The sequence below is a fragment of the Ictidomys tridecemlineatus genome, chromosome 11 (genome assembly GCF_052094955.1).
Source record: "Ictidomys tridecemlineatus isolate mIctTri1 chromosome 11, mIctTri1.hap1, whole genome shotgun sequence".
NCBI classification, from domain to species: domain Eukaryota; kingdom Metazoa; phylum Chordata; class Mammalia; order Rodentia; family Sciuridae; genus Ictidomys; species Ictidomys tridecemlineatus.
The window spans coordinates 13,996,497-14,019,805 of NC_135487.1; the positions used below are offsets into that span (position 1 = coordinate 13,996,497).

Below are 23,309 nucleotides of genomic sequence, written 5' to 3' on the forward strand. Positions count from 1 at the left end.
CCCGTAAGTATTAACCAAAAAATTATGGGTGGTATTGGCAGCGCCCCGTTCCATGCCAGGCACGTGTTAAAACATGAATCACTTTGTGTGACTCTCACGAATCCCCTGCTTGGTAGGTGCTATCTGCATCCCCATCTTATGGGTGACAGTATGATCCCGACAAAGGACAAGGGACATGCCCACAGCTACACAGCTGGCTGAGGGCAGCAGGATTTGAAGCTGCCCAGGGGACCAGCACCCTCTGCTGCCTCTCGGGGAAGCCCACCAGGGTGCGGCGCCCTGCGTCTGGCCGCCCTGCCCCTCCTGCCCAGCAGGGCTGCCGGCCTCACCATCTGTCCGTGGCATTGATGAGGGCGGAGACCTGCTCCAGGTAGTCCTTGTCATAGACCACGATGGGCTCCGAAGCGTTGATCTCCACGGGGTGGAAGATGGCGTTGAGGAAGGGCAGCCAGTTGATGGCCGGTGCCAAGGTCTGCAAGGGAAGGGGACAGCGTGAGGCTGGAGGGTGGCTCCTCCTCAGCCCCGTCTTCGGGTGTCCCTCGGAAGGCGTCATTGTGCCTCTGCCCTGGGACCACGGTGCAGATGGAGCTCCAGGCAGAGGCTGGCTGGCTGGTGAGCGCTGCTGTGGACAGCGTCCCCAGGAGCCAGAGGCAAACCTCATCTGAAGCGGAACCAGGGTGGGATGAGAGGCTGCAGCAGCAGCAGGCACAGCAGCCACCACCATCACCATGCCCTTCCCATGCGGCATGTGCCACTGCCCAACTGACCAAGCAATGGCCACAATTATCCCCATTTACAGAGGAAGACATGGAGCCTCAGACCCCTAACAATTAAGAATCAGGAGATGGGCTAGGTAGCTTTCCTGGTGTAGCTTTCTTGCTTATGAGCTGTGCAACCTTTAATAAGTTAATGTGCCCATCTGTGCCTCAGCACCTCATGTGAAAAACAGGGATCATCATGACAATGAGTCCCGTGTATCTGGTAACTGGGAGGGTCACACACAGAAGCCAGCACTGTCCCGCTCAACAAGGGTGTCAGCAGCAGCAGTCTGCTGCAGAGGATCCAACATTCAGGAGGGCCAGTGTTGTGGGGTAAACTGTGGTCCACAGGTGAGGCTGCCGATGGGGGAGCTGGGACAGCAAAGTTGGTGATGACTGCAGCAAGAAGGGAGAAGCCTACAGCTCAGCCCTGCACAGACCAGGCCCGCGGCTCTTTGTGCTTGTTTGTTTTGGGGGATTATTGGGGTCTGAACTCAGGGCCACTTTACCAGCCCTTTTTATTTTGAGGCAGCTAAGTTGCTTGGGGCCTCACTAAGTTGCTGAGGCTGGCCTTGAACTCTTGATCCTCCTGCCTCAGCCTCCCAAGCCTCTGGGATTATAGTAGGTATGCACCATCATGCCCAGCGGCAGCTGTTTTTTTTTTTTTTTAAGTATTTTTTTTTAGGTGGACATGATGCCTTTATTTTTATTTATTTATCTTTATGTGGTGCTGAAGATTGAACCCAGTGCCTCACCCGCGTTAGGAGAGCGCTCCACCACTGAACCACAACCTCAGCCCCAGCAGCTCTGTTTTAAGGTCCTAAAATGAGAACCTGTACCCAGGGCTTTCCAAAGAGACACTTGGCTTTTCATAAATGTCAGCTCCCAACAGATCTCACTTTCCCTTTGGCACCCCAAGGTGCCCTGCTCAGAGGTGTCTCCCCCAACACCTCCACATCATGGCCAGCATCTCCTGCAGCAGCAGCCTCCAGCCATGCGAGCTATCCCTCTTGAGGTTGCAGATTTTTGTTATGAAGTCCTACAACATTTTAAAAATAAATTGTGGTAAAATATGCTGCACATTTGTAATCCCAGAAACCCAGGAGGCTGGGACAGGAGGATCTCAAATCAAGGCCAGCCTCAGCAACCTAGCGGGACCCTGTCTCAAAATGAAAAATAAAAAGGGCTGGGGATGTGGCTCACCCAGCTGCAGATGACTTTTGCAAGACTTGAACTCTGTGCTTTCCACTTCCCACCCCCACCTGTCTCTGTGAGTCCGACGCTGGCCCGAGCGGCCCGGCTTAAGTGCAGACACATAGAGATTCGGGCTTCAATGCTGGCGTGTGTCCCTTGGTGTCACTTCCTCAAGCAGAGCTGCGCAATGTGTCTGCTCTGGCCCTGTATTCCCCAGACGCTCAGTTATTTTTAGTGTGCAGTTTTACAGAACACGAGGCTTTGGGCTGCATATCTCGTCTTTTAGCAAAGACACCTCTACATGTCAATCACTTGGATGGGCACCTGACTTAGCCAGCAAATCCAGAAATTACCATCATCGCTTAAGACCTTCCAAAAGTGGCCCTGGGCCTGGCAGATTTCAAACTCCATTCTCTATTCTCTTGAAAGGGCAAAATGTAAGACAAATACGGGAAGTGAGAAATGCATTCCCTTCATACAGGAAAACCATACCCATAAAGCCACCTAAGATCCACCCCCGCCTGCTGGGACAGGCAGTCAGTCACAAGACCCCCAATTCACAGAGGCTGAGTTTGCTGATCAGGGAAGGTGACTTTCCTGAGGTTATATGGTTTACTGTGGGGGTTAAATAAAACTCAGGGCACTCGTCTCTGGGTGTATTTGGCGGGGTGCTGGGGATTGAACTCAGGGCCTTAAGTAAGCACGTAAGCACAGGCTTTACCACTGGGCTCCACCTCAAGACCATTGTTCTTGGGTTTATTTTTTTTTATTTTTTAATTTTTTGGGGGTTGTAGATGGACATAATACCTTCCTCTATTTGTATGTGGTGCTGAGACTTGAACCCAGTGCCTCACACGTGCAAGGCAAGCGCTCTACCACTGAGCCACAACCCCAGCCCCTGCTCCTGGGTTTAAGTGGACATCTTATCTATTGGGGAACAAACATCTCAAAGGACAGATGAGGCTGGGGACTGGGCGGGGGCAGCTCCCAAAGGCGGTATTGTGCTGGTACAAGTCATCGACCAGTTCTCAGTAGGGGGCTGACTGGCGTCATCCCTGGGTGAATGTTCCCACCAACACCGATGGCAAACCCCCATGAGGCTGGGAAGAGAGGCACACAGTGGGCCCCGAGCCGGCAGGCGCCAGCACAGCCCTGCGACATGAGCTGGGTGACATGAGCTGGTGACATTGAGCTGGGCGTGAGGAGGCCTAGATCAGAGTCCCCAGCAGGAACCAGCTCTGGGCACTGTCTCTCCTTTCCCTAAGATGGGGTCAGCGACCCTGCCCCCAGAGCTGACTGCCGCAGGCCTCTCAGCCTGGCCTCCCCCGTGGCCCGGAGCCTCCCCTCTCCCTGGCAGGAGACCCTCAGGCCAATCTCTCCATTTCTGTGGCCACAGAATTCAGAGGTGTGTGATGAGACCTTCAAACTGGGTCCCACGATCAGGGTCACCTGACTGCATGGCCTGGCGGCAAAGACCCTGGGAAAGTGGGTTAGTTTACCGAATGTCATCAGTTACAGGGCTCTCGAGAGCTTCATGAACTGAGGTGGCGGATCCTGGTGCAGGGTGAGGCATCAGGTGGGGAAAACCCTTCTACTCATCACAAACCTGCTCGTTCCGGGAGAGCAGGGTCCTGACAGGGCAATTCTCACGACTCGGAGATAAAGAGGCTTGTGCTGACAGCAGGACGTCCACATTTCAGTGTCTTGCTTCAGTGAACTCCTGAGACGCAGGTGCCGAGATCCATCTCCATGGACGTGGCAGTTTTGTTTGTTTGGTTGGTTGGTGCTGGGGAATTAAACTCAGGGCGCTCGACCACTGAGCCACACCCCCAGCCCTATTTTGTATTTTCTTTAGAGACAGGGTCTCACTGAGTTGCTTAGCGCCTTGCTTTTTGCTGAGGCTGCCTTGGAACTCGCGATCCTCCTGCCTCAGCCTCCTGAGCCACTGGGATTACAGGTGCGCCTGGCTAATGCAGCAGTTTTAGTGGACTAGGACACTCTGCCCTGACTCAAATCCCCTAGAGGCAGGCCCAAGAGCTGCTTCCCACGCCCACAGCCTAGGAGGACCGCTGGGCACCAACCAACTCAGGCCTGAGGAGTGGGAAAGATGGGGGTGCTTTCGGGCTTCATTTTTACAGGAGAAATGGCAGAGGATGGGGCTGAGGCCCAAACAGCCTGCGGGACGGGAGGTCCTAGAAAGGAACGAGAAGGCCCCCCTCCACCCCTAGAGCAGCAGAAGGTGGTCTGACTCATGGCTCTGAATCCATACTCCACTTGGGGCTAGCCTGGAACACCATTCTGTTCCAGCAGGTCTAGCCTTGAACCACACATAAGCCTGGAGTCCCTCTCCTCGATTCATCCTGAGTAGGAGAAGAAAACAAATCTCCAGCTACCAGAGAAGAAGACACTCTGTCCCAGGGTGGAATGATTCAAGTTAATTTAGTGATAGGGACCTGAGAAATATCACCGATCACAAAAGCACAGCACTACTGATAATGACTTCTGGGATGCTACTTTTCCACGGTGCATGCCAGTTTACAAAACAAAATCTCCTCTTTTGCGTCATGTTATGTCCTCATAACCCACGGGCAGGCCAGGCAGGTTTTGGGGGCGTCCAGGACTTCTCTAAATGTTAGCCTGTGTGTTTTTTTCATGCACACATGCCCATTTTTCCTGGGTGACAGTCCATAGTTTTTGAGCTGTTCTCAAAAGACTCCATGACTTAGAGTTAAGAGCCACTGTCCCTGGTGAAGACAGGGGCCGTGTCTCATTTGTCTTTGCTCCCACACAGAACAGGTGTGAGCAGATGAGCAAGGCCTTTTTACCTGGAAGGAAACCAAGGCTCAGGGTGGGCTCCTCATCTGCCAAGGCCACACGGCTCAAGGTGTGACCCTCTGACTCCAGGCCCCTGGCAGGCACTGTGTGGTCTTCAGCCCCTGCTGAAGTTATGACCTTTCCTTTCTTCCATGAAACAAGAGAGCGGAAGATGGGGAGAGGCTGCCAGGGCAGAACCTGCTGGCCACACCAGATTGATGTCCAATCTCTGAGCACCGCGTCAGAGCTGTGAGGCGAGTGCTCAGGCCGGGTCCCCTGCAGCTGGGGGGCGAACTGCACCTCCCTCCACCTCCTGGCCTCAGAGCGGAAAAACAGTGCCAGATGGTGCCCGACACAGGCTGCCGATCTCCATAACAACCCGCGTGAACCACTCACCCTGCCACCAACCTCCCCGGGGACCCAAGGGGCAGCTGTGCCACCAGAAGGCTGGGCTTTCTTGCCTCAGCCCAGGTCTTTGCATGGGCTGCACCTGTGCCTGGGAGACCCCACCCCCCGCAGCCCTCAGGATGAAGTGCGTCTCAAAGTCCAGGATCTGCTGCATCGGGGGCCAGGTGGTGCCCTACCCCCGGGCCCAGCAGCCTCCCAGCTGGACCATGTAGTGCAGGTATCTAGTCAGCCAGGGACTCAACACTCCAAACTGCTGCCCATTAGGCCAGGGTGGAGCAGGGCTGGCTGTAGCCCTGTGCCTGGGGCCAGAGGGACACTTCACCCAGGAAACCCAATGGAAGCACGACTTCCAGAATGAAGCCCACGAGGCCCTGCACAGGCCAAGGTCCCTGCAGGGCAGGTGTACACTCAGCTTCCCCAGCCCTTCCCCACCGGGCCTCAGCTCCCTGCTTCTCTCGCCTACAGCACTAGGCAGGGAGACTGGGATTGTTTCTTAGTGTCCCCACCAGACCAGAAGCACAGGAGAGCAGGGCCCAAGTGGCCCCTGATACATCTGTCAGATGGAGGAGGAAAAAAGGGCAGGAACTTGCTCCTCAAAGGAAGAGGGAAAGGATGGGAGAGAAGCCGGGAGAAGACCGACCGGCAGTGGAACCCACCGCAGGCGCAGGGTCCGCCCCAGCAGAAGAGCAAGGGCCACCGGGCGCTCCTGCCTGAGGGCAAGGAACAGGGAGATCCGTGGGACCACTCTGCTCATTCCTCGGAGACCTCCAGGGCCCAGGACAAACGGGTCAGCAACAACAGCACACGGGCCAGAAAGAAGGAAGCAGTAGGAAGTCCACCCCAGGCCCTGGAGGCCTGAGCAGCCACCAGGGGGCAGCCTCGGCAAGGCTGACCTACGGAGGGGACAGCAGGTGAGTCACACAGAAAGTACAGGTCTGACTCCCAGTTACGCCTCTGGATATTGCCTAGGGACATGGTCAAGAGCTGAGCCAGGCCTGAGTCCCAGGGCCAGCACCCCTGCCCTCGGGAGCCTCCGGGCCCTGACCATGTCTCTTCATCTCCTGTTCCGCAAAGGGAGAAGCAACGTCGGGATCCACACCCCACCTTTACTCAGTGCTCGGTGCTGGATGACTGGGAGCTGCTAGGGAAACGCTGTCACACGAAGCAGCCCGGCGAGGGAAGAAGCCTGGCTCTGGAGTCCCTTTGCACTCTGTGGCCACCAGCAGGTAATCTGACTTGTCTGAGCCCCAGTCTATCTGTAACCTGGGCATAAACACCTCCTTCCAAGGGTAGCTTTAAGGGTATGACCCCTCCCCCCAAGAGCCCTGTCCGACTCTGTGTACTCCAGTGGCCCTGCCCCTGCAGTAGCCGGCGCACAGGGTACCTGCAGCTCGGCGGCCGTCACTTTGTGGTAAATGAGCTCCTCGTCCCGACGCTTCTCCTGGGGGATGGTGATATTGGCCAGTGCCGTCTCAAAGTCCAGGATCTGCTGCATCTGGGGCCGGATGGTGTCCTCATCCCCCCCGCCCAGCAGCTTCCCCAGCTGGACCATATAGTTCAGGTATCCGGTCAGCACCTGTGGGACCCCGCACCCCAAAACTGTCTGTCAGTGGCTGCCACCTGCCGCCCAGTGGGCCAGGTGAAGCCGGCCCAGCTGCGGCCCTGTGCATGGGGCCCAGGAAACATGCTGGAAAACAGCTCTGGGGAGGAGTCTGGCGCTGTGTGTATTCACTGGTGTCCGTGGCGCTCCTGGTAAAGCCCACCGCCCCTGGGCACACACAGGTCCCTGAGGCTGGCCCCTGCTGCTCTGGCCCTGCCTTCAGGGCTCGTCCTCGGCCATCTTCCTGTTCTGGAAATGCACCTTTTCTGAACCACCCTCTGCCACCACGTCCCTAGAGCTGAATCAAGTCCTTTCTCGGCTCCCTCTGCCCTGATCACAACGTATACAGTTGGCATCTAGTTGGGTGGTCAGTTAAGTAATGTCTCCCTCTCCTACTGGACCTCGAGCCCCGTGGACAGGCGAGTGAACCTCAGGTGGGCCGGGCAGGGGAAGGGAGAGCTGTGAGGGGTTGGAGGTGATGTGGTTGTGGCTCTGGATCTCCCCACTACTGGCTGTGTGGCCTTGAACAGGTCACTTCTGTCTCTGAGACTTATTTCTTCCTCTGTATAGGGCGAGGTAAAACGAATATCCATTTGACAGATACAGCAAATGATGTTCAGAGACGCTGAGTGACTTTGGGGTGACTGGGAGGGTTAGAGGTGAGGTATATAAAAGGTCTGAGACCCTCAAATGGTGGGGGCTGCTATTGCCACCTCTCTACAATGGGGACAAATGACACCCAACCCCTGCCCTTTGTGCCCACAGTGCCTGCATAGGAACTAGCGAGCCTGGGGGCATCCCTCCCCTGACTGGGCTGCCTGTTGCCCATCAGGAAAGTGATACCCCTGTGTTCCCCCAGCTTCTAAGACCTGCCCAGGTATGCTGTGGGGGACTCGGTGGGAGAACCACTGCAAAGTCCCACTCACCTTCTCGTTTTCAGTCTTGTTCAGGTAGTAATCTCTGGAGGGCAGGCCCAGGCCAGACTGGTCCACCTAAAGAGGGAGGCAGAGTGAGAGGAAGGCCCTGCTGCAGGCTTGTGTGTCCCCTGCGGCCTCTGCCTGCCCCAGGACTTCTCACACCAGGCACTGCGGACCAGCTCACGTCCCAGCAGGAGCACAAGCCGGCAGCCGAAGTCACAGATGGGATCACTCGGTGATAAGACAGACACGTTCCTGCCCACCTGTGGGGTCAGCTGCAGGGACCTGGGCCCTTCTGAGGGCTGGACAGAGCCTCCTTCCTCTTCAAACACCCCTTGGCCTCAGCAATGCACTCTACTTCTCTAAACCCTTCCCAAGTGGCGAGGAGCCAACACAAGTGACTTAACCTTTCTGATCCCCAGGTTCCTCGCCCAGAAAGTTAGGGAGGTCACACCTAACCTTCGGAGCTGGAATGAGGATTCAAGAGGACAGTGTCAGTACAGGGTTTCTGAGAGTGGGGCAGGCAGAGGAGGGTCAATTCCTGATGGTTACCATTGGAACCTTCTGGCTATACCTTGACTCAACTTGGGTAGCTGCTATTATATAGTTCATTAGGGTGAAAAGGAAAGTGGAGCTCAGTGAGGTTGACGCTTGCTAAGGTCACACGGTGAGTGAGTGGCGCAGTTGGGCTGAGAACTAAGCCTTTATGACCCCTAATCTGGGGGCTCTCCTGGGTGTGCTGATCCTCAGCCTTGGGCAGGCTCTGGTGGGAGAGATGGACCAAAAGCATTCCAAGCAGCACCACAGAGCCAGAGGCTAAGGGAGGGGACAAAGAGGTGGCTACAGCTGTGCCCAGGAGTTGATATCACTTGTCATTTCTGTGGCCCACGATGAGCTGCCCACCGAGATGGCTAGTCTGCCCTCTCATAGTCTCTTGCCTGTAAAAATCTCACTGCTTGGGGCTGCCAGAAATAACCCCGGCTTAGAAACCAGAGCCTGCTGCCGCGGCCCAGGGCAGGTCTCCCTCCACCCCAGGAGGCCACACCCTTTGCTTCCCTGGCCCAGGCCTGCTCACCTGGATCACATTGCTATTGGAGTTCTTAGAGTCTGCACTGACGTAGACGGAGAAGAAGGGTGAGGTTCGGTAGTGGGCAGTGACCACCTGCAGGGTGTCCTGGAAGTTGTCCTTGGCCCAGGGACTTGTGATATTCCAGCCTCCGAGCTGGGAGAAGGCAGAGCAGACAGGGAGGGGAAGGTGGTAAGGAGCCTGTATGCAAATTCCGGTTCTGCAGCTGACTTGCTCTGTGACCCTGGAGCAGTCATCTGACCTCTGGGAGCGTCCAGAGCAAATGAAAGGGCTTCTCACCTGTGACCTGGAGACCCACGGAGGGAGCAAAGACTCATCCTTGACAACTGAGCTCTGAATCCCAGAGACTTTGCCCCCTGTGCTGTTCATTTGTTGGACAATCAATCACACCAACGAGATTACTATTAAGACATAAATCCAATTGTGACTACGGGAAATAAGGCTCTGTATTTTGAAAAAGGCTGATAAGCTGTGGTCTACCTTGGTCTCTCTCCAAGTTGGGACTTAAAAAAAAGTCTCTTTGGTCCTCCAGGATTGGCACACACTGGCACATGGGGCCTGTGCCAGAGAGGAGGGACTGGGAGAGTCCCCATGCCTGCAGCAATACCTTCCCCGAACTGAGATAGGATGGTAAGCCCTTGAGCAAGCAAAGGGTGGCCAGAAAAGCCGCAGCCATCTCTGTCTGTGCCAGGCAGCCTGGCCCGGAGGGAAGATTTCTCCTGGGCTCAGGAGCAAGGCGAGGCCTCCAGCCAGCAGGTCTGGCTCTGTTGCTGGCCTAAGACTCCCTTGTTGCTTTCTCTGGAACAACACACACCTCTCGCACACTCACACCCACCTCCTGAGGAAAGGGAAGTGGCAATCCAGAGGAAGAGATTCCCAGTGAATATCGTCCCCAAGGCCCACGCAGCTGCACTGAGACACTTAGATGTCCTCAACAGATGCCGACACACAACCCCACACGTTACACGTTACAACAGACAGTCCCCCCACGCACAGACGTGCATGCACACGCAGTGGCAGACAGACTGGCTGCGTGTTCCAGCTGGGTGCGGAGGCTGGAGGTGTGGGGTGGCTGAGCACCAGTGGGCCTGCCTGAGAGCTGCAGCCAGAGGGGCTGGCAGGAGGCGCGGCAGGCGGGAGGCCAGAGTGTGTCCCAGGGACTCACCTTCTCAATCAGCTCCATCAGGGGCTTGGCCCTGAGCTCCTCGATCCTGGTTTCATTCATACATGCGCGGTAGTATACTTGGGCCTTCCTCTCTGCCTCACTCGAGCTGGCTGTGGAATTTTCTAGAAGGATAAGAGATAGCAGATATTGAATAAGCCCCCATTTACCTGCTAGGGATCCCCAGGCAAGTTTCTTTTGGAGCCTCGGTGCTCCCCACTGTGAAGCCGTCAGGGCAGCTGCTGTCAGGCAGGGAGCAGCCAGCCCCAGTGGGTATGAGTGACCCTGGGCAGAGCTGGCACACTGGAGGTGCCCCCATCCTAGCTGGGTGCAGATCAGGAGGGCATGCCCTGTCTCTGCCCATCTGCTGATCGGGCCTGAGGACCTGTCCCTGGCATGGCAGCCCGGGCCCACCCAGCAGGACAGTCGACATCCCTGCCAGCCAACACGTGGCAGGAACTCCCCTGCCTGGTGCTGGGACAGAGCCATGTCTCGGCTTCAGATCGCAGCTCACCTTCCTTGTGAGAAACACTGGGGTTGAGTGAAGCCTGAAAGGCCTCATTCACTGTGGATTGACTTTCCACTTCCTCCTCGGGGGGCCAGGCGCAGTCAACAGACCTGCGGACAACTCCAAGGGCTGTTTTCCCCGTCCCTCCCCAGCTCAGGCCAGCAGTACCTCATCCTCTTTGGTTCTCAGACACCCACCCGGAGACTCCCTTCCCATCCCCCCTCTCCTTAGCCCCTGGTCCAGAGCCGCCTGCTGAAGGCCACCCTCCTGTGTGAGCACAGCACGGAAGGTCCCCATCTGTACCTGGCGAGTTTGAGTACTCAGGTCCCCAGGACCTACTATGTGCTGGGGCTTCTGGGCCTGCATGTTTGTCTCAGAGCTCCACTCCAGACCATGTCAGATTCCTGGCCCCTGCGTCCATCTGTCCACCTTGCTCCCACCCTGGGCTGGCCACTTGTCCTTCTCTCAGATTAGCTGCTCTCTGACTTTAAACCTCTTCCTTTGCTCTCTCCCAAGATCTCTCCAAACCCACCTCCTCCACAGGCACCTTTCTCGTGGGCCTCTATCAACCCATCCATCCATCCATCCATGGGACGCAGAGCAAAGGGTTGCTCTGTGCCAGGTACTGCGGGTACTCTGGGGCCAGGCGACAATATCCTCAACCCCAGGAGGCTTCGGCATGGGACCCTGCTAAAACCCCACTTGCTTCCATCCTTTCTCAGTCTATTTTTTTTTTACCCAGAGCCTCTCCTATGTTGCTCCTTCCAGAACATTCTCAGCACTCTGGGCACAAAATTAAGACCTGCTCTCTATCCCCAAAGAGCTTACGGTCTAGCGGGGACATAGATGTGCCAAGGAAGGGACACAGCACACAAAAGTGCTTTAACACTGCAGAGGCTCTGGAACACAGAGAAGCACCCCCCTCTGCCTGGGGGTGGGGGGGCCTCCAGAGGAGGTTCTATTGGAGCTGGGTCTCAAAGAGAAACAAAGGCGGTCTCCAGGTAGAAACAGGGCAAAGGGCACTGGGTGGAGGGAGTGGACAGCGTGGGGCCAAGGAAGGAAGCAGGAAAGGCCTGCTGCTGGAAGAAAAGGAAAGTGTGTGGCATTCGCTGGGTGCCAAGGGCACGAGTCACTTCCTGGCCAGTCTTTAATCAGCTTCTCCAGTCCTCACCCCAGAAGGCCCCCCGTCCCTCCATTCTGGCATAAATAGCACCATGGCTATCACTGGTCAGAGGGCATCAAGCCCAGTCCAGCTGAGATCTGGGAGGTAGCACCGGAAAGGGCACGCGGCGGGCTGGACTGAAGGCAGGTCAGAGCCAGGAGAAGGCCCTGAGCCAGAGACGGAGGTTGGGGGCTTGAACAGGGAGGGGCAAGCCCTGCCCTGGAGACCCAGGGCTGCTGCTGGGCTCTGGAGACACCTGTGTGAGGCTTCCTGGGGACAAAGGAGGGAAAGGGGGCCGAGCTAGGGTTGCTGCCACACCTCCGACTCAGGAAGCAGAGCATGGGGCGGCAGAGGGGAGTCCCAAACCCCAGGGGCCTCAGCTCTGTGGCAATGCTTTTCCCTTCCCAGCAGCTAGGCTCTTGGAAGGACAAGCAGGAGAACTGTCATCATTTGCCAGGCCCAGAAGCTGCGCCTCACCATCCACATCTGGCTCCAGTCATGACCCTGAATCCCAGGGCCACTGTTAGGGGAGGTGCTCTGTGCACAGCTAGAGGGCCTGGCATCTCCCTCCTCCAGAGCCCAAGGCCACCCAGATAAGAGGCCCACGGAAGGCTCACCAGGAACAGCCTGGCTGTGCTAATCACAGCACATTCTGAGTTCCAGCTTGAGGCTGCCTGGCCCTTCCTTCCCTAGCACCTGGAGGTCAAGGACACCGCCTTCAAGCATGGCCTCCCTCTCTCCTTTGTGGAGAGGCTCCCCAACCAAGCCCAAAGTCCCTCCAGCAACCTGGGGTCCCGCTCACTGGCTTTCCCACAGCTGTGGGGTTTTGGTGTTTGGTGGCCTCCAGGCTGGGTGTGGAGATGCACGGATCTGTCCGAGGAAGCTGGCCGCCCAGTGGTGAACAGTTGGCAACTAAAGTCACAAGAGACGGAGTATGAAGAGAAGGTGCCGGAAGCCATGAGAGGACGGTGGGAGAGGCCTGGGAAGGCGGCCAGAGGAAGCCCTGCTTGGGCAGGAGGAGGCTGACGTGGAGCGGGAGTGGGGCTGCGTGGGCTGCCTCGCCCCACATTGTGTCTTAGTCATCCCTGTGTCCCCAGAACCTGAACAGGCACAAAGTAGGCCTTCAGCAACATGAGCTCAAAGAAGGGAGCTCAGCGTCCGTGTTTAACAAGGAGGATGTCACCTCAGGGGAGGAGGGTGATGGGGCTGGTGCCACCCAGGATTTGCATGGAGAGGAAATGCAGGTGTGTGCTGTGCTACGCCCCCTCCAGGGGCACCACGCCTGGACCCCGCTTCAGCTCTGGCTGGGGCAGGAGCCCTGGTGGAAGTTCAAGTTCCTCTTCCCACCTCTCCTTCCTCACTCAAGGGCTCCAGGGACAAGTGCTGAAGCAAGATGGCCAGGTGGAGGCCACTGGAGTAGAGCAGGTGGGCCAAGATGGGGGCATGGGCCAGCAGAGGAGGGGTGAGAGTGTCAGGAACGGTGCCAGGCTTCCTCAGCCTGGGCAAGCAGCTGCCCTTACCAGGATGTGGAGCCCGGGAACCAGTGGCAAGTGAAGAGCGTCGGTCTGAAGTTCAGGTTCAGACACTTGGGGATCTCTACCAGACCCCCGAGTGGACCTCTGCCCTGGGCCTCAGCCACTGACTCGTGCGACCTCCAGTAAGTTACCCAACCTCTCACCTATAAATTGGGTATGGTACTAGTAAGGGCCGCAGTGGGAACTGTTAGGATGAGATGTACACACACGGCCACACCCATACAGGGGTGGCTGTTCCCCAGAGAGGCTTAAGTGGCCCTGGTTCAAATTCCAGGAAGCCCAAGCCGCTGTGGGCTCTGACCTCCCAGGCAGGCGCCTCCCCTCCCCTCCCTGGGCCTAACCTTCTCCCTGTCTCTGAAATGCGAGGATGCTGCTGAATCCCCATGGGCTGTCCACCAGATCTCGGTGCAGGGCCTGGCCTGCAGTAGGCACCAGGAATGGCAACGACACATGGTATCCTTATGTTTTCTCTCCTGCAGAACAAGGCGCCTTCTTTATCAGCTCCCCCTTCCCCAGCAGGATGGGGCTCCGGAGGCCTGTGACTGTTGGAACTGAGTCTGTGGTTTTTATCTAAAACAAACACAGGTCCTGCCCTGATGGCGAGGTGGGGGCCCCACACGTCCCTGGCCAGGCAGTCCTGCTGCAGCCAGGGAGACCACGGAATTCCCAGCCCCCCGTCCCGCAGCCTGCCTGGGTCACTGCTCTGCCCCCCTGGGTCACCGCTCTCCTGCCTGGGCTCCTGCAGGCTCCTGAGGAGTGATGTGGGAAAGGGTGTTCCAATAAAAACTCCCAGAGGAAGAAGTGGCCCGATTAAATGGGATGCTGTCCTTCCTCTCCGGGACTTTGGGGAAGTGACTGGGGAAGTTTCTGGAACTCAGGGCCCCAAGAAGGAAGTATCCAGGCAGTTGGAAACTCTGTGGTCTGGTCTCAGGCTGCCAAACAATTTCTATGCCCTTGGGACCCCAGAGTGGCCCTGTCCCCAGAATGTGCTCCGCATGGAGCCAGCATTTCAGAGGCACAGCCTGTCACAGAGGGCAGGAAGATGAAACAGCAAATGCGGGAAACATAAAAACAAAACCATGAGCGATGACACAGAGTGACCTGATTCGTTGCCAGATCAGTGACGTGGACACATCTCATGCTGCTGGAATAGCGTGCATGTGTAGACTGGTGTTTGGGATAGAAGGAAGGAGGCTGTGAACTTTTCCTTATGATCCCGGTATTGCTTGCATTGTTACAAGCTTGCATTACGTTTTTTTGTTATGCAAAAAAAAAAAATATATATATATATGATTGCAGATATTGTAGAGTAAACCTGGCAGTACCACGATGTAGCTCAGGCCCTAAGAAGCCCTTGGAAGACTCAACAGAGGCAGTGGGTCGAAGGGGTCTTGAAGGGCCGGGTGGGGGCACTCTAGAGACTGGATCCAAGCACAGTGGGAAAGCCTCAGGCAAGGGCCAGGCTAAGGAGTGAGGGGCCTGTCTGTCCGCTTCCCCGATGATGTGAGGCCACACTTTTTTTTTTTTTTTGGTACCTGGGACTGAACCCAGGGTCGCTTAACCACTGAGCCTCATCCCCAGCCCTTTTTATTTTTCATTTTGAGACAGGGTCTCACTAAGTCGCTTAGGGCCCCGCTAAAGTGCTGAGGCTGGCCTCGAACTTGTGATCCTCCTGCTTTGGCTTCCCAAGTGGCTGGGATTAAGGCCTGCGCCCCTGTATCTGGTGAGGCCACACTCTTGTCTCCCCTAAGTCCACAAGGTAGTGCTTCTATGTCTCTTGGGGGAGAGGCAGAGTGCAGTGAGGCGCCTGTGTTCTGAACAGCTGAGGCCGCACCCTCCAGCCAGCAGGCTGCAAGGAGGACATACCACAGTGGCCCCGGGCCTAGTTCAGCCCACCTGCTCCAGGTCTCTGGATTTCCTGAGGGGCCTGGGGTGAATTCACCCATGAAAGAAACACATGGCTTGCCCAAGCTCACTTGGCACATGGATGGTAGTTGCTGTCCTCTGGACCAGTGGACGCCATCCTTGCCGGCACTGCAAATATCCTTTCCTCTGTCCATCTAGAAAGAAGTCTGCTCCGGGTGACCTCAGAGGAGCCTGAGCACTCTCTCTTGTTCCAGTGTCCACCCAGGTATCAAGGCCCCAGGTATCGAGGCCCGCAGGTGAGGGGCTGTTCTAGACTAATCCCCAGGAGTAACCCTGATGGGGACGGGACCCCAGGATGTGCCTTCCAAGCCTCTGGTCAGTGTGACGCGAAGGTGACCCCAGTACTGAGTCAGGCCTAGGCCAGGGCTTGGCTGGCCTGCAAAGCTCGGCCAAGCAGCCACTGCAGATGGGAGCCATGAGGCCAGAGGCTCTGCTCAGCCAATCTCTTGAGCAGCATCACGCAGGGCCTGTCCGTGGGAATCTGACTTCAGGAGAGCCAGGAGACAAAGGACAGAAGTTCTGAGGCCCCATAGCTGATCCCAGCTCCACCTTTTCCCGGGAAATACACTTCTTTTGTCTTTGTGAGTCTCATCTGTAAAATGGGAATATACTGGTGCCTACTTGAATGCACCACGGGAATAAAATGAAGTAACCCAAGGCCTCGGTGGCGCGGACGTGCCTGTACTGCCTGCTCTGGAGCCAGGTCCGCGTCTGTGCTTCCCTGAGAAATAAAATAAGCAGAGATTCTTTCCCTTAGAGCATCCTGATTAACCACGTGAGCTAGATGCCACTTCACAGGTGGAGAGCTGAGGCCTGAGAGGCTGGTGGCCCTCTGCAGTCACACAGCTTGTCAGGATGAAGTCCGGTTGGAACCCACCCCACCAAGAAGGGCGCCCATGCCCTGCTGAGCCCTCGGTGGGTGCCAGGCCCTGTGCGCGGCCCTCTGAACCACACGTGCCAGTCAGTGTCACAGCCGCCTCACTCCCGGTGGCACTGGCTCCTCCATTTCACAGAGACTGGAGCTACGGTGGAGAGAAGCAGGTCACTTGGCAGCAGCCAAGCTTATGCCAAGGCCACCAGACTTCGCAGCTCTCTGGTCTGCCTCCTGATACCATCAGCCCCTGGCCCTGGGGTCAAGGGTTTGATGGCCTGGTGCCGGCTGTTCTGTGCCCGGCTCAGAGCAGCTTTCCATGTACAACGGGACTCTCAGGGACACGGTGATGTAAGGCTACGGCCCAGGCCTGGAGGCCACTCCTCATGAGCCCTGCCAACGTACAGGGAACAGGACAGGATGGATCCAATCTTGGCACAGGTCTAAGGTCCTCCCAGTAAGAATCAGTTCAGGACAGTAAGAGGCCAGCGCCCTTGACCACAAAGCAAAAGGAGTGGTTCTGGGCCTAATTGCCCATCTTTCCTCCTCCCCTCCTCGATGCTATCTGCCCCCCAGAGCACGAGCCCCCCTCCATTCTGGAATGAAGGTATGTTCTTGGCAAAATTATTTCACATTTCTGAGCCTCAGTTTCCTCATCTATAAAATGGGAATGACAATCCCTAAGTTCCAGGATGTTAATGAGAATTAAAGAGGCAGTAGATATAAACAGCCAAAAACATAACAGACACTCAAAAACTGCCAGTGTCCTTCCCACTCTCCTTCAGCCCTCAGTGTTCTGTGCTCCCTTCAACAGAGTGACAAGGGAGCTATGTCTGTCCCTTATACCTGAGGAGAGGGCATGGGGCAGGGGAAAGGGCACAGGACCAGGAATCAGGCCAACTATGAGCCTATCTTGAGGACCTCTCTGAACCTCAGTTTTTTCATCTATCAGATGAGGTGAACGATACCTCCCCAGCTTCCACCCTACAGGATAAAATGCGTTCTGTGAACCGTACAGTCCTGTGCGGGGATTAATGTGAGGAATGAGAGTACTACCACCGCAAAGAGCAACCACCACATGCAGACTGAGGAGAGCTCTTTACTCATATTTTCCCATTAAATTTTACAACCTGGAGGAGCGCGGTTGCCAGTGTGTCAATGAAAAACCAGGCTCCGGGACTGGCCCAGACCCCGCAGCAAGAGTCGGCACTGAACCCAGCTCCTGCGGCTGCAGCGAGGGCCAGCCCACCTCGCTACATGTCTGGACCACCCGATGCTTCGTTATGGTCCTGCCAAGGCCCCGGCTGTGTCACTGGGCTCTGGGGAAGGGACTGTCCTGAGTTGTAGCCTTGAAACCACCGACATATTTGCCACTTGAGCTTCCAGATCTAAAACAAAAGGCGGCACCCCCTTTGGAAGACACCTTTGGTGGCCTCAGATGGCCCGGGGCCATCTCAGGCTGGGGCTTGGCCATCTTGGCCTGCAGATTCCTTCACTCCACGTTCTCGTACCACCCTGCTCCATCCCTGGGGGGCCAGCAGGAGGCTGTCCCTGCACTGGGTGCTGAGGGGCATCCCACCCAGGAACTGCCCGGGTCAAGGAGAAAGGACAGGCAGGTTTTACCTGGTGGCAGCTGTGCCCCAGCACGAGGCACGAGCGAGTAAGGACTCCTTCACCTTCACCAAGAGCCCCAGCTGCCTTGATTTCATAATTGTCAAATTAGAATCATTTCCTGTCTCGTAAGGAGATGACTGTCCTTTTGAGAAGATTTGTCCCCTCTCAGGTAGCTTCTTCCATTTTACCTACCTTGGGTGTCTTGAGTGGTTTTCAAAAAGTTAATGAGTATTTGTCAAAGCCAAGGTCTGTCCAGCATGGCTGCATGGATTGTTTTTTTCATAATCTGGCCCTTCCCAGCATTAGGGTCCCAGGACAGAGGACAGCAGGGGACAGCAGGGGGCAGCAGGAAAAGGTCCCTACTGCCATGGGGTTTGAGTCAGGACTGGGGTGCAGCCTGGCGCTGCAACTCCCTCTGGGTTCCGTGGGGCTGATGGGAATTCAGCAACATGAACCAGAAACCCAGCTGCACACAAGGCAGACGGGGATTGGAATCTGAGGATGAAACCATCAACCCCAAAGTCAAAAGTACTTTGGAGAGTCTGTGAGGCCACGGAAGACCCCTGCCTACGTGGACAACTTAACTCTCCGATAAGCTGTTAGAACTTTCGTTGGGCCGTAGCCTTAAAGTCTGATGTGGTATGTCCAGCCTCAACTCCATTTGCTCACAGCTTTCAAAACTCAGTCAATGCTAGCCAAGGACGATGCTGCATCCTGAAGCCACAAAATAAAATGACCACAGCTACCAGCTCCTGTGTGCCTGGTATATGTCACAGACGGGCTGACGCATCACCGTGTGTTCTGTGGTGCTGCATGATTGTAATCTCAGCTACTTTGGAGGCCGAGGCAGGAGGATTACAAATTTGAAGCCACGCTGGCCAATTTCACAAGATCCTGTTTCAAAACTTTGACAAAGCACCTGCCTAACATATGCAAAGCAAGGCCCTGAGTTTGATTCCCAGCACCTCAAACAAAACAACTCTACAGTTTGGATGTTATTAATGCTGTCACACAAAGAAACTGAGACTAGAGATGAATAACTCACACAGCAGGGCCCCACAGCGAGTGACAGGGCAAAGCCCCTCCTGTGACCAGGCCTGGCTGGCAGGTGCAGTAGGTGGCGCCCCCTGCAGCCCATTCCTTAGTGTCCCCGTTGGTGCTTACCCAGCAGGTACTTGATGATGGCTTGATTGTGTTCCCAGAGGTTGCTGAAGGTCCCCCAGCGCGAGTGGCCATCAGGCACGGGGTTGGCCTTGATCCAGCCCCCACAGGCGTAGCTGAAGAAGTCCTGGCAGGGGTCCACCGTGGGGTCCATGGAGTTCAAGATGGAGCTGGTCACGGAGACGCAGGCCTCGCTCAGGCACACGGGGGGTGCTCCTGGAGGGGTAAGGGAAAAAAGTCAGTGATGGGCAGGGAGGAGGGCTGGGGAGGGCAGTGCCGGTGGCCTAGGGCCCCCAGCACACGTGCCCCACCCTTGCCCTGACCCAACAGACTAGGAACTGGATGGTCACTAGACCCCGAACAAGAAAGGGTGCAGCAGCTTCATGATCTTCCGGTTTGTGAAATAAGACTTCGGCCCGTTGCCTAAAGTCCCTTCTGTGGCTTAAAAGAACCTGGAGCCCAGGTGCTTTTTTCTCTCTCTAGGGATTGAATCCAGGGGCTCATCACCCCGGAACTACATCCCCAGCATTTTTACTTTGAGACAGTTTTGCTAAACTGAGGGGGACTTCAAATGTCCTCTCCTTTTGCCTCAGCCTCCGACGTAATCTGGGATTACAGGAGGGCACCAGCACACCCAGGGCTGCTTTTCCCTTCATCCACCCTCCCTCCACAAAGACTCTCTGACTTCTTATTATTCCCCGACGCTCAGCGCACTGATCCACTCGTGCACGCACTCAGCTACTCCACAAAATCAATACTGAGGCCCTCTGCCGAGGACAGAGGGTGTGCGAGGCGGGGAGACAGCAGGCAGGCCTTCCCTTCAGGAGCCCACCCTTCTGTTGGGGACACACATGTTACATAAGCAAAGTCAAAACACACCAGGAGAAACGGCCACTTACTTACAAAACTAAACCGAACGTTGACTAGGAGCCAACTGGGTGATGCGGACATATGGTACCAGGACTCAGGGACAGGGAAAGGACTGGGAGAAGCCATTCCCTCACCAGGCAGGAGAGCTGCTTGTCCCAATTGAGGGGGGGGGCGTGTGTTGGGGTGGGGCGGTGGCTGAACAACCCTAAACCAAAACAATAAATAAATAAACAGAAACAACCTGAGAGGCTGGTTTGCCAAAGGCGTGAGCAAGGGCCGGACCCTGCCTCAAGGCTGTCTGATGAGCTCTCGCAAGGGACCAATCTGGCAGGTCCCCAGAGGCTCATGGCCTGCCCACAGGAGCCACCTAGGCCGCAGGGGGGACTGCTTCCTGAACAGGCTGGGCACCAGGACCACCCCCTACATTCATGGTCTGTCAACCCTCTCTCCAGCGTCAGATGCGGGTGGGATGTCCCTGAGGAAACTGAGGCTCTGAGAGAGTGACCAGGTCGAGGTCATCCAGCCGCACGGGAGAGCTGGGAGCCAATGCTGGCCTGTCCTGGCCCAGCAGCCGCAAGGCCGTGTTTTCCTGCTGTCCGTCTCCTCTTTGGTGGCCAGAGCAGGAGCTGGAGTGGCCTGATTGGCAGGATTGGTCCCTTCACCACACAGGGAGGCAGTGAGGCCAGGTAGCTTTGGAGACTGGTAGATTTGGGTTCAAATCTGGTGCAGAGACCTCCAGTCCGAGCCTGGGTTGGGGGCGCAGCTCGGCAGTATGCACTCTGCCACCGAAGGCCCTGGGTCAACCCCCAGCACTGCCAACGAAAACCAAAAACAAAACCTCTGAGCCTCAGTTTTTCCAGGGTCCATTTCACAGTGACGACAGGAAGACCTCACATGATCCCATCGCACAGGGTACATCAGACAGGGCTGAGCTTCCAGGCTGATCTTTAGAGAGGAGGAAAGACTGCAGCCTTCAGCTCACTCAGAAACAATCCCAGCAGGGCTGAGGGTCTTGAGCAGGTCCCCCGGGGCATTATCCACCTCAGCTGACAAACACCAAGTCCTTCAGGTGGATGAAGGGCTCAGGAGTCACACCACAGCAAGAAAATCAGGGTGACTTAATTTTGAGATTAGGCAGTAATCAAAAATTACTGAGCTACTGTGCGTGAACCCAGAGCATCTCTTCTACGGCAGGACCGAAGCTGCCATTTTCAATATTTCCAGATGAGCTCGTCATGAGTTTCAGAGTTGCATGTCCCCGTCCCCAGCCACAGCGACGACAGGACTCTTTATGGGGAAAGGCGGAAGAGAACTTGTGTGTGGCTTGACAAGGCCTATTCACTATTATGATAAAACTTCATAGTTGGGAAAGAAAAAGAATACCTATTGTTTTTACAACCAAACCACAGGAAGTAAAGCTTGGCACGATCCTGGCTGGTGGAAAGACCCAGAAGGCAGACTGCTGAGGGGCTCAGGGTTGAAGACAAAAGCAGAAACCGGCACCTAGAGTGGGACCTGCAGGTGGCATCCTCAGCGGGCGCCTCCTCTGCAGACACTGCCCTGGGTTCCTGGCTGGGCCTGGGCAGTGACCGTTGGGTTATCTAACTATTCTAGGATTTGAAGATCTTTAAACAAATAGTCTTGGCCAGGCAGGTCTTAGTGTAAATTTGGTTAGTTAATTAATGGTTTCCGCCCTGCTCATCCAAGGCTTCCGTTCCTTAGGGAAACCTTTCCAGACCCTCTTCCCCTCTGGGTCCCTCGCTGCCTGGGTGTTTGCCATCTCAGCTTGGGCTGCGCTGGGTCATGACCGTATCTCCCTGTCCACCTCCTGCACTAGAAATGAGCTTCAGGGTGGGTCAGGTATCCCCCTTGCTCCTCTATGTCCCCTTCTTGTCACGGTGCTTGGCATCCGGCAGCTCTTCAATACACGTCTGTGGAATGAACAAGTGACGAAATGAAAGTGCCTTGCCCAGTGCCTGTCACCACCTGCAGCAGGGCTCATATTTCTTCCCTTTAGGATGTGTGGTCAGCTGAGAAGCAGGATCCAGACCCACGTCGAAAGCGTTCATCTGGGTAGTGCCATCAAAGATGCTTTGAAATGTTTCCTGGGAGAACATAATCGTTTGTTTGGCGGCTGCTGTTTGCAAAGCACCTGAGAGTTTCCGGGAGGGAGGGCCTAGCAGGAGGGTGGACGGGAATGCACTTCACTGGCCAGACATCACTCACCGGCGGGTCTTGCAGAATCACCAGAGGATCTGCCTTGACTGGCCTGATGTTTGCGCATCCGTGGCCAATGTCAGCACCTACTGCTGGGTAACGAGGTTACTGTCAACATCCGAGGTGGCCACTGCTTTCTCAGGTGGCCCAGGGTCACTGGTCCTCTGCCCGGATCATTCCTCTCCCGGGTCTAGGCCAGGGAAAATCTGTCTGAGGCCCTGAGAGCCAGGAACACAAGGCAGAAGCAGGATTCTTCCGTGTGGGCCCCACTTGGCAGAAGTGTTTTGGGTTTGATCGCTAGGACCTGACCCTGGGGGTTCCCTTCTGGTTCCTGGTGAAGAAACTTCCTGTACAGGAACTCCTAGGGATGGTCGCAGGCAACACTGGCTGCTGAATCTGCCCCACTCCCCGTGTCCTGGGCCATGAGCTGAGCAACGGGGCTGGCCAGGCTCCACACTGACTGGCCAGTTGTTCTGGACTGACTTCGGTGAGGACAAGGTAAGGTGGCAGCTTCAGGGTGAGGAAGATCTGCATGTGCCCTGTTGACAGAGAGGTGCATGCACACACTCGCAACTCACACCTGCACAGTCAGGTAACACACACACTCGGCAGAGAAAGGCTTAATCCTCCTACTCTGTGGTTCACTCCAACTTCCAGTTCCTGGGCCAACATGATGGAGATTTGGCCTACTTTTTCTTCCACTAGGTGCAGGATCTCTAAGAAAATTTCGTCTATTCGATTTACTGTTTGCACAGTTAAGTTATGCAGGCACGATGCCAGGCACATATGGTTAGAAGTCTGGAGATTAGTAATTAATGAATCAAATAGGCATTAAGCACCTGCTGGGCCAGGCACATTTGGTAAAAAGCCCATAAACCATTAAATAGTTAAATAATCAAGTGATTATTTCTTAAGTATTACGCAGGTCCTTAGCTCAGGGCCTGACACAGAGTAAGCACCCGTCACGTTTGTGGAATGAATGAATGATATGGGTCCCCTACAAGAGGGATGCAGGGGTGACTCAGATGAAGTCTCTGTCCTCTCCTCAGGCCCCCAAGGGCCCTCCCCACCCCAGCCCAACACGGCTACCCTCACAGGTCAGCAACTTCACAGTGGCAAAGGCTCAACACAGCCATGAGCTCTCTGATGGGGTGAGTGACCAAGTTGGTGGATGGAACCCCTGGGGCTGCTCACCAGGTGGACCAGCAGAAAGCAGGATGTGGGGGGTACAGGAGAGTGGGCCCCTGGCCTTGGTTGTAACCTGAATCCACCCTGTTGGGTTGCATAAGGGCTGAGCAATGAGGCACTGACTGGATCTACGCAGCTGGACATGAGATCCAGCCTTGAACTCCTGACCGCAGGACCTGAGACGCCCCATGGCATCACCATGTGGGATGGAACAGACACACCCACTTACAGAGCAGTGCAAAGGCCTTGGGTCACAGAGCTGAGCTCCTCTGGGGTCCTGGTGTGCTCCGGAGTGCATCCTGATTACAAAGCGGGTG

General features: G+C 55.9%; 1 protein-coding gene across 2 annotated transcripts in view; it reads right to left on the minus strand.

Moving 5' to 3' along the window:
- The window catches only part of Ece1 (endothelin converting enzyme 1), a 94,208-nt gene that overhangs the window by 17,786 nt on the left and 53,113 nt on the right, over window positions 1-23,309 (minus strand). For both annotated transcript variants that reach the window (XM_078025523.1, XM_078025522.1), the window contains exons 4-9: window positions 18,721-18,933; window positions 9,944-10,065; window positions 8,767-8,913; window positions 7,701-7,766; window positions 6,559-6,750; window positions 330-472 (exon numbers count right to left, since the gene is read on the minus strand). In XM_078025523.1, coding sequence (XP_077881649.1) covers window positions 330-472; window positions 6,559-6,750; window positions 7,701-7,766; window positions 8,767-8,913; window positions 9,944-10,065; window positions 18,721-18,933 — 883 coding nt within the window. The remainder of the gene's footprint in view (window positions 1-329; window positions 473-6,558; window positions 6,751-7,700; window positions 7,767-8,766; window positions 8,914-9,943; window positions 10,066-18,720; window positions 18,934-23,309) is intronic.